This window comes from Endocarpon pusillum (genome assembly GCF_000464535.1).
Source record: "Endocarpon pusillum Z07020 unplaced genomic scaffold C700255, whole genome shotgun sequence".
NCBI classification, from domain to species: Eukaryota; Fungi; Ascomycota; class Eurotiomycetes; order Verrucariales; family Verrucariaceae; genus Endocarpon; species Endocarpon pusillum.
Window position 1 is genome coordinate 170800 of NW_006913513.1, and position 15147 is coordinate 185946.

Genomic DNA, 15147 nt, shown 5'->3' on the forward strand with positions numbered 1-15147 from the left:
GGAGTAGGAGGACGTCTTATTCAGAGCGATTATATGACTATTTTGAAAGAAATCGTTGCTCCTGATTAGGATAAAGATTACGTATTAATCGAAGATAATGACGGGCCTCATGGTACCAAGGGCAAGGGTCCTAACAAGGTTAAAGCACTCAAGGACCTTCTAGGGATCAAATAGGAGATGAACCCTGCTAATTCGCCTGATCTCAACCCTATTGAGACAATCTAGAGAATAATAAAGCAGCGCTTGAAGTCCAGGGGGGTCATCTTCAAAGAAGCTGTTCTGCGCAGGGCTATCCAGGAGGAGTGGGATAAAATAACTCTGGATGAGATTAATAGGGCTATCTCAACAATGCCAGATAGAGTAGCTGCCCTAAATGAGCGAAATGGGCGTCCTATCCCCTATTAAAGGGGTGTGTAGCATAGCAGGAATCTGAGAACTCCCGTAAATTTTGGCGCCAAGCTTCGGCCCCATCGGCCCCTTGGATTCTCGTCGAAGGCCCGGAGGGACTCGTGAGCCCTTAACTTGAACCCTCTTCTTTGCCTAAGCAATCCACTCTGATCTAGATCCTGATCACCATCAACAGAAGGGTGATATTTCTCAACATAAATCATACTGAGCGGCTACAAAAACAACCTGCACCACGCATCACACGATGTACCAAGTTTCTAACAGAGAGAAAGCAGTAAGTCAGACTATCAACATCTAGAATATACGATACTCCTTGTGAGGATGTTTGATTCCTCTTCACCTCTTCGCATTGGCTACGTGCCGGAACATTACCTCCTACCTCTCCATCTCTCTACCTTTCCATTCCCTGTCCAGCTCGTGCCATTCCCGTCCGGTACAGGCCACATGATTACGTCTTTCCGCTCCGACTCCATTGATCTCGCAATCGGACTTACAGAAGGCTGGGTAGCAGGTCTTCTCACCCCACAAGGACAGAGAGAGAGGGGATACAAGATCGTCGGGAGATGGGTACAAAATCCACTACGATGGGCGATAGTTACGGGCAGGAACAGAGAGGACATCGGTGGCCTCGCCGACCTACAGACTCACAGGAAGGTTGGTGTCAGCAGGCTAGGAAGCGGTAGTCATATCATGGCTTCTGTGCTGGCGCAACAGGAAGGATGGAGCTCATCTTCGGGACAATCTAAGACTCTTGACATCGTCCCATTAGGCCCCTTATCCGACCTGATCGCTGGCGTCACCGGAAAAGAATGTGCAGATCCCACAGCAGATTTCTTCATGTGGGAGCATTTCACCACCAAACCACATTTCCATCCCAAGGGCTCGCCGCTTAAGAAGATTGGAGAAATCTACACGCCGTGGCCGAGCTGGCACATTGCGGCGAGTGAGAAGAGGTTCCCCAGACCAGAAAGTGATGAGATGTTGGCTAAAGTATTCGAGGTGCTTGATCGAGGCATCAAGAGGTTCAATAGTGACGCTGAGGTTGGTGTCAGGATGCTGGGGACCGGAGAGCTAGGATGCTATTATAGCGAGGTAGATGCCAGGGAATGGTTGACAAAGGCCAAGTTTGTGGATGAGACTAGAGGGGTCGATAGGCAAGTTTTGGCCGAGGTCGTCAAAGTCTTGCAGGGCGCTGGAGTGGTTGATACGGATACGTCTATCACCAATGGTGATGGTGTGATTGGTATCGAGAAGACGTGAAATCTCAGCTCAGTGCTCCCATTGCTCTCCCAAGAAAACATGTCACGCTAAAGAGCCGTTTCAAGCTCAGGAAGCTGGCTTTACTTCGCACGAGTCACCCTGAAATAGGATACTAGTATCTGGCTCAATCGGGGAGGTCTCCGATCATGAAGCGTCGCTATGACGATGTTCTGCTCCGACGACGGCCGCATGGTAAATATACACAGCGCCCGGGAAGATTGACTTCCAAATCGATTGCTGGTACTAGTATTTCTGTAAGGACTTCTCTTTATCTACCCCAAATCCTCTTTTCCAAGAGCCGAAGACTGAAGTATGGAGCTCCGATATGGTTACTACTTAGAGACCAATGCTATCAGCATAAACATTAGCAACGAAGATCCTCCAGCAGCCAAGGCAAAAATCGGGTACTCTAGTAGTACTCAAGGTTGCGTGCTCAAACGACTTCCACGGCTCTCACTCTTCATGGATCGCATTACCACCTCTTTTTCCGCAATCGACCACAGGACATGGCTTTCCGCTCGCCCGGGATCTACGCGATCGGGTCTAGCGCCGTCCAGAGAGGGATCGCGCTGGCCCGCCGCTTTTATCGGCCCCTCCCTGCCATCCTCCAATGTCGCCGTCCTTCGTCTCGCGAAAGTAGGATTATTTTCCGCTCAAGAGTGCACGCCATAGGGTACCAGCTTCCTCGAAATGCATTACGGCGCTGCAAGAGTTCGTTATAGACTCTTTACCTTTTACGTGGCATAGCCAAAAGTCGTCGTGAACCCTCACCTTTTCGGGTAACATAGCCAAAAGGCCGCAACAAACTTTCACCTCTCGCGTACCATAGCTCTCATCTACCAACCCTGAGAATAGCTTGGCTAGATCTTTGCTACGTTGTCGAGATCGGGAAAGCGGCAGGGCAAGGCTGGCAATCGGACGATTGGTGGTTCCTCATCGACTGCTTCTGGCTTCTTCCTCGAGATCGGGCGTTCTTCAGCAATCACCATTGGAAGAAATATGTCTTGAACCGGCCTGTAGCAGCTGAAACCGGATGAACTAGCTTGAATGGACCCTGAGGCGCGGCTTGTATAAACCCATATGGAAATCCGTACGCTCGAATGGTTCATGCCTCAGCCAATCACAGACAGCATCAAGCAACTCACTCATGTCGGGAACATCTCCGACAATTTAGTTAAACAACGTGGCCGTTTGAGTGGAAGGACCTTTTAAACCTTGATACATAAACTTTAGGGACCGAAGCTTGGCGCCAAAATTTACGGGACTTCTCAGATTCCTGCTATGCTACACGGCTATTTAATAAAGGATAGGGCGCCCATTTCGCTCGTTTAGGGCAGCTACTCTATCTGGTGTGATGGATGGAGTATCTCCTCTGCTATGGCGCAGGAAATACACGGGACCAGCCACGCACTCGGATGGCAGCGCCGATGGCGTATCCACAACGGCACGCGGAACTCTTGCCGTCAAGCTACTATGCCGCCGATAGAGGCATCCGTACGGCACGTGGCTCCCCGTACGAGTACCATGGAACAGGAGATTGATACGACCCCTTTAGGGAAGTACAATCTCCTCCAGAGGGAAGCTACCGCTTCTGGCCCTGCAGATACTCCGTCGGATCCTCTGCGCAGGTTAACTAGTAGCACCCCTTGTGTACGATGGAGGAGTATATAGAGTAGAGCGCTGGCCGCACTGTAGATAGACTCCTCAGCTTACGTTTTAGCAATCTATGGACTATTGACTTGTTCTAGTTCCGAGCCATTGCATCTGGCATCGTTGAGATAGCCCTATTAATCTCCTCGATGGTTATTTTATCCCACTCCTCTTGGATGGCGCGGCGCAGAATGGCTTCTTCGAAGATGACCCCCCTGGACTTCAACAACCTCTGCTTGATTATTCTCTAAATAGTCTCAATAGGGTTGAGATCTAGCGAATTCAGAGGATTTGATTCCTATTAGATATTAAGGCGGGTTTTGAGAGCTTTAACTTTATTAAATCCTTTGCCTTTTGTTCTATAAGGCTTATTATTATCTTTAATCAAAACGCAATTCTTATCCTACTCAGAAGCGACGATTTGCTCAAGAATAATTATGTAATCAGTTTGAACAAGCTGTCTTCATATATCAGAGCTAGTATAAAAGTAGAGCTGACTCTTGAAATTCTATCTAATAATGTTATATATATACTAATTAATTCTAGCGTTTTAATTTAAATTAAGTCTTTAAAAGAGCATTTCAAGGTTTATAACCCTTTTAATAATAAATTTAAATTTATTATTATAAATAAATAGTAATTTAAGACTAGTTATATTATTAAAACTTCTTAAACATATTAAATTACTAATATTAATATTTAAATCTCTATATAATTTAAACATTAATATAGAATTATAAGAGTATTTTTTTTCTATATAGCTATATAAGTCTTTATACCAAAATTCTTTATATTTCTTTAAATTATATATTCAAAGTTATTAACTATACTAATAATCTTTGCTACCCTGAAATAACTTACCAAAGCAAAGCCAAAATTGGCATCTTCAATAGCCTTGATAGCTTCATATTCATGTAGAGCAAGTATCTTTTTGCGACCTTGATTATGAATTTCTCACTGCGGCGCGCAGTTCTTTCTTGAATGATTCGATAGCCAGTTGTTCTAGATACATTATGTATCTTAAATAGCTCTGTACGAGGCAATTTGCCAGCTGTGTGGCGTGCGTCAGCAAGAAGGCGCGCACGGCGCGGCGTATCAAGCATCGTTTTTGGCGTTCGTGAGGCCGCAGGAGAAGGAGGATCAATCGAATAAGACTTTCGGCAGACGCGGCGCCTATTTCCCTGTTCAGAATCCATTATTTCCTAAATTTGAGTGAGTATTAGTAGAGAAATAGAGGAATGAAGAAGGGGGGGGGGAGGAAGGGGATCTGAGAAGTCCCGTAAATTTTGGCACCAAGCTTCGGACCGTCTTGATCCTTGACGCAGCGTACCACCTACTTGTACTGCATATTCGTCTCAGTGCCCGCGCCGGGTTACACCCGATAATGATTGACATTGTACTTCGGCTAGGGGGAGCTTGCGTGTTCGGCTGAGAGCGGCACGCAAAGAGCTGCCAAAGACGTGCAGGTCTGATGGTGTGGAGATCCCTGTCACGAGCGCTCGGCTGCATTCCTGACGGCGACCAATCATAACGAGTACGATCTGGATTGGATCTGAGGCGTAGCATACCACATCGCCGCCATGATTCATGAAGCTTCTTAACAGGGATTCTTTTCCTACGCGCCACCCTATCATATCAGTATCCACCACTCTGTCGTAAAATGCAATCTTTTTCTAATTGGTCAAAGTAACCGCTAGCGTCTACTCAAAACGACATAAGATTTGAATGGACGGATATAACTTGATAGCGTTTGTATAAGGTGCGCTTATAGCGCGGCAGCGGCTGCAGCAACCAATTAGAAAAAGATTGCATTTTACGACAGAGTGGTGGATAGAGGCTGCTACGATCTTACCCGTTTAGGAAATCCAAACAAAGGATCTCCACAGCTACCCGTTTGGGCAACCGCCCTGTTCTCCTCTGTATCCTTTCTAGGATGCAAGAACACCTACTCCTTATCACCTTCTAGAAAAAGGTACAGAGAAGCCCCCATCCTTCAGCACTAATGTCTTGTGTGTAATCATCTGTCGAGGAACCCAGGATCGGGAAGAAAGAGGACCACCGGCCGAGATACTTGAGACGGATTTTCCTGACACCAGACCTGTACGTACTAATCCAGGTCACATCGAGCCTTGTCTCTCCTCGTACAGGCCGGCCATTGGCCCCAAACTAAGACATCAAGCCCAAAACTCTGCCATGTGCTCCAGAACCATCGAGATCGGTATCGTAAAGAACTTGTAATGTTTGGGAAAGAGGTGATTTTTGGGCTTCGCACAGGAAAATGGGCCGTCATTTTGAAAATCACGACATGTTTTCCTTGGAGAGTAGTAGAGTTATGTGGATGGATTTATTGCGGCCGCATTTTGCTTGGATACCTGCCATTGTCACGCCCTTTGATCAGATAAGTTCTCCCTCGTCTTCCACTATTGGACGCGCTTAGGGTTTCCTGTATACAGTTCATTGCTTCTGGTCGATTTAAGTTTGTACGTGTTCCTTTCTACCATGTTTAGAAGGATCTTAAAATACTTTTAGAATTTGTCTTTGATTTGGTTGCCCGTATTAGTTTACGCCTAAATACATGATAGTATCAACCTCAAGTGTGAGGATCAGATTACATTCAGATTTCTGACCTGGCATGGTATAAGACCAGAGTTGAAAAACTGTTCGACCAGCGCACGATGCTATACATTCTAGACAGGGTATCCATCAATTCAAATCAGTCAATTTGAGGCCTCGAATTGAATTGATTACATAATCAGCGCCCTCGAATTGAATTGAATTGACTGATTTGACAATTTAGTCAATTTGTATGGATATGCGCTATTTCGACTTCGACGGCGGCGAGGAGGAGGAGGAGGAGAAAGATGAGGCGCCAAGGAGGAGGATATAGCTGTATTTAAGCTGTTAGCACTTAAATAGAGCCTATCGACTATACTTACCACTCTCTATATCTCAAATAACCTTGTTGTTGTACCAATTTCGGAGGCATTCGGACCATTCGATGGTATCTGGGCTCAACCTGTTGCGATTTGGCGTAATAAGTAGCTTCGCAGAGCTAAATACGCGTTCGCATTTAGCGCTCATCGCAGGGATAGCAAGGATAGTGTACGCAAGAGTAGCCAGAAGCGGAAATGAGGGCTCTTGCTCTCTCCACCAAATAATGAGATTTTGAGGCGTTGATTTGAGCGTAGGTAGTTGGCAATAAGCCGTATATTCATTAGCTGCCTCATCTTCATTGCCTCTCAACTGGCCGCAGGCTAAAAAGCTCTTGAATAAGCCTTTTTTAGGAGAGAATTTCGCCGCAGGCAGAAACTGCTTCTCCTTAACTGCGTGCTCATGCTGTATCTTGTATCTACCCTATAGCGCCTTTATCTGCTGCTTGGCCTCAGAAATCCAGTATCTGTTATTCTTCTAATAGATATCGAAATATCTCTATTTATAAGCAGGATTAAGGATAATAGCAGCAATGTAATAAGGAGAGAGATCAGTTACTTCGTAGTATTTTTTTATCTTGTTCCACGTGTTATTTGCAGATAGCCTAATTCGATCTCTGATACCCTTCTCCTCCTTAAGCGTTTCGAGCATCAACAGCAGCCATTCGATCATAAGGAGGCATTCCCACAAAAAGCCATATCTAGCGCCCTTATTATTGCTTTGTAAGAAGTTTGTAGCTTCATTGAACGGCTGTAAAGCGTTGTAAAGCTCTTGAAGCATTATCTAATCATCCTTTGTAAGCTGAGGATGCTTTTAAATAGCTTTATCTGCTATTCTGCCTTTTGAATCACGTTTTGCTCGACAATTATTAACGTACACTTAAATATAATCCTTGAGCTCTAGCGCGCAAGTAAGCATGTTGTATGTAGAATTCTATCGAGTAATATTATTTTGAATAAGCATCAAATTCTGCTTATTTAGATCCATATCTGTGCCTGTTATCTTGCGAAACGCCTGTCTACGCTATAGGCTACTTTGAATTAACGAAATAAGGTTTTGAAGCTGGCCAATAAGGCCCTGAGACACCTAGCTGCGTTATAAATCTTTGATATCTGCGCTCTCCTTAATAGTAGCATGTTCTTATAATCATTTCTCTAAATTCTGGCCAAATATAAAGTCTTGTGTAGCAAGATTAATAATATGACTTAAACAGCGTAGTCGGCAGTGCTCTTTTTTATGCGTATTATGTAATTCAAGTTTATTAAGGATGTAGTGAACTACTGTATCATTATTGCCGGCGTTATCAAGAACAAACACGCCAAGTTCAGATTCGGTTTGGAATTCGCGAATAACGTTAACGATTATATGACTAACATTTTCGCCTGAATGCTCTCTATAGACCTTGCGAATACCAAGTAAGATAGCTCTAACTTGGTAGTCATTATTAACGAAGTATGAAACAATTCCGGCGAGTGCATAGCCGTTAGGGGAGGTCTAAATATTGAAAGAGATATAAATTTTTCCTTAACTCTTCCGAAGCATATGCTTTACCTTGTTTCTAGCCTTTTTGAACTTATTCTTAATCTAATTTCGTAATGTGCTGTTACTAGTAGGTAGATAGGGCAGGATTTTATTTGTAAGGCTCGAAGACGAAAGGAATAAGCTTTGAAAATGCTTATTAGTGACTATATTAAAAAAGGCATGAGAAATTATAACCTATTTGATGAGGCGATCTTAGAAAGATGTATTGATTACTACAGGCAGATTTTGAAGCTCTTAGATCTTCGCAAATTGACGTTGTTGATCAATAACAGATAGCTAAGATGAAGAAGGAGTTTCACTATTCAATCTAATACCATATTTCTTTCGTAAATACTCTTTTGGACTTGTTGTTAAAGTACCAACATATCGCTCTTGACAGATGTTACATTCCCAATAGCATCGTGTGTCAGACCCGTTTTCTAATACCACCTCTTTTCCATGGGCCTATATGAGTAAAGTTCGTGCCCGTTTTGATTCTGCTTAAGGCGAAACATAGTTTCGAGTTCGCTTTCGAGGATTCCGAGCTTGAATAACTGAAAAAGCATTTGTTGGAGTTGGAGTACACATTTGTTCTGCGGAGATAGAGGATCCTACTCCAAAGGACCCCAGGTCGGACGGAGTTTCTGGAAATGGACTCAACGACGATCTTATAGAATTAGACATTATGTTAGAGATAGAATAGAAGACGCTGAATACAGCTAGCTAGGTCCGAGTATATAGAAATATTTTGTTAGATAGTAATTCGTGGTCAAAGTTGGTCCCTAGTCTTTGGTATAGGATTTACAATTTGCGGAGAACAATAAATATTTTATTCTCACGTACACATATTACTGAAATAGGCAATAAGCTCAACACCAGCATTGAGCATAAAGATAGCTCTACCAATTACATTGATTTCTACACCATTTACTGGCCAATTCGGCTCGCAATTGGCCCAATTGTCTTCTACACATACAAATTGACTGAATTGACAATTCTACAGATGCCAAATTGAACTGACTGGAGCACAGAATTGAATGATTTGCCAAGCAATTGAACTGATTGAATTGACTAAATTGAATTGAGTGGACACCCTGTTCTAGATGACTTGGTGACTCGTTTCCTGTGTAAACACTGTACATTTTTACGATTTCTCATTGCCTGGATGGCTCGACCGTAATGTCCTCGACGACGAGACACTGTTCCTCGACGTCATGAAGTCAGCAAAATTAACCTCCACCTCTTCCGTGTGCTGTTCTGCCATGGTGGTGTTGTACAATTTGCTAAACGCCGAACCCCTGTTGAGTAGTGTGTATGGATCGTCGAACTCGATCAATCGGCCACCGTCAAGCATGGCCACCTTATCAAAATCGAGGATCGTGTCAAGTTTGTGGGCAACGGCGATGATAGTATGCGAAGAGAATTTCTCGCGAATGACACGTTGCATGATTTCGTCGGTCTTGCCGTCGACGCTGGCGAGAGGAAGAGATTAGAATTTGACGGATGCTTTCAGAAGCGGGGGTAACGCTTACTTGCTTGTGGCTTCGTCCAGAATGAGAATGGTGCTTGACCGAAGCATTGCTCTTGCAAGACAGAAGAGTTGTTTCTGCCCATGAGATAAAAAGAGTCCTTCAATATCTGCGTCCAGCCCTCCTTTCTCGTCGACGATACTCAGTAAGTGTACACTCTTCAGTGCGCTGTAGATAGCTTCGTCGGGTTGGGTTTGATAAGGATCGGCGTTGAGACGGACCGATCCCTTCAGCAAGAAAGCGTCTTGTGAGACGCCAACAATCTTCGAGCGGATATCTTGCCTCGGGATTGTGGATATGTCGATACCGTCTATAGTGATGCGGCCACTAGTCATTTCGATCATACGGAAGAGGGTAAGAATCAAAGAGCTCTTGCCACTGTAGATAAAGTTAGCCTTTCCTCATTTGTGCACCATCGGTGCGGTGTTGTTTACCTTCCGGTCCTTCCACAAATTCCGATTTTTTCGCCGGCGTTGATAGATAAGGAGACCTCCTTCAATACTAGCTCAGTGGGCCTGTTCAATAAGTGTTAGGAAGCTATTAGCGCGTCTGGGAGGACAAACCTACTTGTACGCTGCCGAAACTTGCGAAAAGTCTATCGCACCCTTTGATGGCCAAGACGGTGGCGTGATGCCATTCTCAGTCGACAGGTCTTCCGGCACCGAATCCTCTTGGAAGATCTTGATGCGGGCAATGGCTCCAATGTGAGTCTCCAGCAGGGTCCAGAAGGTCACCAAGAGCTTGATACTCTGACTGAACATGATAACGTTGAGGAGGGCGATACCGACATAGCCTGCACTAAGCGTGCCTCGCAGCTTGACCACCAGGACAATCAATAAGACAGCGATGGTGGCAACAATTAAATCCAGCACAAGCGTAAGCCAGCGCTGAATGGCATAGAGAAGGTAGAATGGCCGCTGCGAGCGATCCAAAAGCTCACGATTCTTCTTCTCCAACGCGCTCTGCCAGCCAAACGCTCGAACTGTGGCGAGGCCAGACAGAATTTCGGTGAACTGAGAGTAGAGTGGAGCTTTAGATTCGATGTCCATGAAACGCAGTTGGCGAGAGGTGCGAAGATAGTATTTCTGGATCACGTAGAGCACGGCTATGACGATAGGGAAGGCGATGGCGGCGTACTTGGAGGCGACGCCTATGAGGACCATTTGGGCGATGCAAAGGACGAAAGCTTTGATGAAGTTTTAAGTAAGTGACGTGTGCTTCGGTCTAGGAAGGGTATCATTACTTGCGAAGGTATTGAGAGCTGCGATGGGCAGTTCCATATCGATGAGTTGGAGATCTTGGCTGAACCGATTGACTATTACACCCGAATCCGTTTTTGAGAACAAAGACATTGGAGCACTGCAGAGCGGGCTGTTAGCACGGGAACCATCTTGTGACAGGAAGGGAGGTCTGACCTGAGAACTGCATTCAGCAATGTGTGATGGAATGCTTCTCCGGACTTTGGGACCATAGTTATGATCAATTGCCTGATGACAGGTTAGAATCTGCAACTGAGTAGGGTATATTTACCGGGTGGCTTACCAACAACCCATTATGAGAGTGACTAAAGCCAGAGCTCCAAGAAGACCATAGATTCCGAGCCAGTAGTCAAGGCGGCCGTTGGGATCCCTCATATTGGCCGTTGCCCACCATTTCACCCAGACATCTGAGATTCGTACGTTAGAGGGCTTTGAATCGTAGCCTGGTTGGTTCAAAGGTGAATACTCACTGGGGAAAGAAAGGCAGAAAATGAAAGCCGTGATTGCCAGAATGAAGATGATCGTTGGCCACCACCCAATTGATCTTACATAGTACAGATAGATAGACGCATCGCCAGTACGTCTGCTGGCTTCCGCCTCGAGACTGTCCGTGTGTTGCTGGGGATTTGGGGGACAGTATGCATAGGTTTGTGTGCTAGCTTTCAAGTCTTCTTCCGGGTTGTAGTCCCAGTCAGGTTTTGGGAGGGTAAAGGTGGACACGTATCCGCCTGTCGAGTTCAAATCATCGAACTTTCCTTGCTCCGCGATCATGCCCGCTGGATCAAGTGCGATGATGTGATCTGAATATGGAACCCGCTTGGCTGGAAGGGTATAAGCTCTAGAATAAGATCAACACTGCGAACAAACTCACCGGAAGATGAAGCAACTAGAACGGTGGACTGAAGACGGCGCAATAGCCCATCCGGACCGAGGAGATTATGAAAAATGTGGTTCTCAGTGGAAGCATCGAGGCCGCTCAGAGCATCGTCAAGAATGACAATCTCTTTTTGAGCATAAATTGCCCTTGCAAGCGCCTGGTAAGATGTAAGTATTTTCCAAGCAGCTTCAGTATGAAAGATTTGACTTACAATACGCTGACTCTGCCCACCACTAAGGGCGATGCCCTTGCTGCCAATAATGGTCTGGTCTCCGCGCGGAAGCTGTTTGAGATCCTGGTGTAAAGCACAGGCCCGGATGACAGTAGTGTACCAATTTTCATCGAATGGTGAGACGGCGACGATACTTTGCTGGATGGTGCCATTCATGTGCCAAGGCGTTTGGTCGCAATAAGCCACCCTCGTTGACGAGACCTGGATGCTTCCCCCCATTGAAGGCACTTCGCCCAGAAGAGCCTTGAGCAAGGTTGACTTTCCGCATCCGACAGGGCCTATCAGAATAGTGAATTTCTGTCGCGGAACATTCATTGTGATGCCTTTAAGCAGGGGTTCCATCTTAGGATCCCAACCGAAATAGCCGTCTTGGACGGTAATTGCATCGTCTCGAGGGAATGAATTGGAAGCACGCTTAGAGGATAGCGACAAATGCTTGTCTGGCACAGGCCCAGTGCTTATTTTTTGGGCAATGCTCTGGGGCTGCGAGCCATCTGAAAGATCATCATGCAAGAGATCTAGTGGCTTCTTTCGAGAGTCGATGCGGACTTCCTTGTCAAGAAACTCTTGGATTCTGGTGAAACAGCCTACCGAGCCCATAAAAGCTACCAGAGCCATGATAAGTGATGCTAAAGGTTCTGCAAGTAATGCAAAGAGCGAAAGGGAAGTGAACACTCGAGCAGTGTCCAAGGTAGTACTACTGCCGTTGTTTCTTGCCAAGACGGAAAAGAGAGCGAAGGAAATAATAGGGGCAAAAATTTGAGTGACATATGCTACAAAGTCATGTCAGTCAAGGTTTCTCATCCCAGCCAGATTTTCATCTTGTCTCACTTACCGAACGCCATATTCCAGATCAAAAGCTTCCTGAATTTCTTGGAGATGTTCAGCTCTTGAACTCGCAAATTTTGCAGGTTGTCGAAGAGGGTCTGTTTCAAACCGCTCATTTTGATGCCTTTCATAGCACCGATCATAGCACTAGTGGCAGAAATGCGTTTTTCGATCGCTTGGAGCCACATAGCTTGTCGAGACACAATGAAATTCATAGCGATAATTGAGCCAAACATCGAAACTGCGGCTCAGAGATTAGTGTTGATGACTCGGTGAGGAATTTATACCGTCGGCTTACGGATTGAAATAGCAATTGGTATGACGCATGCGACACCTAGCTGCCTTTCCAGAAGAAATATGGCTATTGCCACTTCAACTGCATTGGCCCAGATCTCGTGCATACTCTGCCAGCCTTGGACAATTCTCTCTATATCTGCGCTCATGAGAGTCATCGATACGGCGGGATCAACATCTTTCATGCTCAAGTCTGTAGCTTTCCGGTAGAGCATAGAGATTAATCCACCTCTGGCCATAGTGATTGCTCGGTAGGTGAGGTGCTGGTATTGACCCGTTGAGATCTTGCCACCCGCCATTAGCATAAAGAAAATAGTAGAATCTGAATGAAACCTACCGCAATGCCTGTATAGACAAGGATATACGCTCCAATCAAACCATAGCCAACGTTTGTCGTCCTGTCTGTGACAGGCTCCGTGGACAGAATGATGGCCCTGTTGATAAGGAACGGCTGGCAGAAGCTCAATCCAGTGAGGCATGCTCGCGGAATAATAACTGCCAGAATTGGCCATTTGAGTGTGACAAACGCTACGCCAAGCAATGAATTGGGGCCTTTTTTGGTCACTAGAAGTGCGCAGAGTCAGCTTGACAATGGGTAGAAGGTTTATCTTAGAGTGCAGGAGTCGAACCTCTGTCCCAAGTTCTTTGCAGCCTTTCATGGAGATATTCCGCGGCAAGATGCTTCTCGAGAGTATATAAGTCCTCAATGAAAAGCAGATTCGAGAAGCCTCTTCGAAATAGCGGATTTAGCCACCAGAAGAAGCTTTTGTTATATATGCCGCTGATTGCCTCGGGTGGATAAGCCTTGTACCTTGGTTTCAGAATCCGTCGTTTTTCAACAGCTTCGAGCAGTAGAATCACAGCCTTGAGTGCAACGGAAGCCGTGAAGACAATGGCAATCACTTCGTTGTAATGGTTGTATTGCCGTAGCCAGAGTGTCCTCGCACGGGCAATATCGAATAATAGCGTAGCGAAGAGATAGCCATTGAGCAAGAGGGAGGGCTGAACGGACTTCACATGTTCCTCGTAGGAAAGTAAACAGAACAGAAGTGAACCGACCACAGAGACTATATTTGTGGCAAGTGTTGTTCTGGTTCTGATTGCGGATGGCCTGACCCAAAGTACCAGCAGAGCCAGCTGAAAGGCTCCAAACGCGATGAAGGAGATCTGATGATTATGACATATAAGCTACTTTCTTCAAGTCCGACGTAGAAGCGTCAAGGATAGCTCAGATCGGTAATGTCTGTGGAGGAATACATACAAGCTTCAAGGAAAGAACCGGGCTCTGAACGACTTTCTTATCCTTCTTGAAGAGATACCATATTCGCAGAGGAGCGATGATGAGAATGATTGCGAGAGGTAGAATGGATAGAATAGTCTCCTCAAATTGTAGCGTGAAATCAAAATCACCTCGACAATTCGCAGCATGGGGCCCAAACGTGTCATCGAGACGCGCACACGTAGAGAATTGCGCAGCCATAGTCATGTAGCTGCTTCAACAGAACATCGACAGGCAGAGTTCAAAGGAAGGGGAAAGACAAACTATACGCTGCTATGAGTGAGGAGGACGGGGATCGTCAAGGCTTTTTTTTATCTTTATACCTTGGTGTCATATACCGGTATTGTTAGTCTGACATTAGGTGTCGAGACGGCCGACACATAGGTTCTTGAATCTCGATTTACCTGATTTACCCGGGAAAAGAAGTTCTTTACCAACTTTGAAGAGACTAGGAATTGTGCATCGTTCTTGACCCATTTAACACATGTGAATAAAGGGTGGTAAAGAAGGATCTTCATGATTCAACATAAGTTACTACCTCCTTCGATTAGAGCTAGTATAATAATTATTGAACACAGTATCAATCTTCGTTATTTTTACTAGCGGTTTGCAGCCTGGACTAAAGCTGGCACCTTTCAGAAAGTGACGTGGCAGCCTTCTCATTTCTCGTGTGCAGACCTAGTGCAGGCCTGGCGCATGCTGAGCGCGGGGAGGCTGTGGAGGTGGCGTGGAAGTGGCGTGAGCTTAGCGCAACGTCGCAGATCACACAGATCAACTTCCATAGACATGCTAAGTTATGTCCTCGGCCCCGCTTTCAGATGGTTCTGGAGAATTGTACAGTTGGTTTCTGCGCCCAAGTCTCCGAATGGTCCGTCAGTACCAAGCAATGGAAATTCTCGAACAGCCCGATGTTGACGTCGAAGGCATACATTAGGTTCAGACAAGCAGGTTTTGGGGTAGTATCCGATGTGATCTTCGAAATTAAGCTAAGCACTGCCGCTACCATCTTCCTCAGGGGTCCCTCGTTCGGTGCACTTGGCGAAGAATAGGTAAAAAGAGCCTCAACCTTCAAATTCTAT

At 45.6% G+C, this 15147-nt stretch overlaps 2 protein-coding genes across 2 annotated transcripts; one reads left to right on the forward strand and one right to left on the reverse strand.

The window, feature by feature from the left end:
* Nucleotides 1–729: 729 nt before the first annotated feature.
* EPUS_04480 (uncharacterized protein) lies at nt 730–1668 on the forward strand (the record flags this gene model as incomplete). The annotated part of the gene is made up of 1 exon (XM_007787866.1): nt 730–1668. The coding sequence occupies one exon, from the start codon at nt 730–732 to the stop codon at nt 1666–1668; it is 939 nt and encodes a 312-aa protein (XP_007786056.1).
* A 7246-nt stretch (nt 1669–8914) lies between these two features.
* Nucleotides 8915–14269, reverse strand: EPUS_04481 (uncharacterized protein; the record flags this gene model as incomplete). Its single annotated transcript, XM_007787867.1, has 14 exons — nt 8915–9242; nt 9303–9677; nt 9734–9814; nt 9867–10485; nt 10543–10658; nt 10715–10786; nt 10842–11379; nt 11430–11592; nt 11647–12440; nt 12503–12736; nt 12794–13073; nt 13127–13353; nt 13419–13956; nt 14051–14269. The coding sequence occupies 14 exons, from the start codon at nt 14267–14269 to the stop codon at nt 8915–8917; spliced, it is 4584 nt and encodes a 1527-aa protein (XP_007786057.1).
* Nucleotides 14270–15147: the final 878 nt, after the last annotated feature.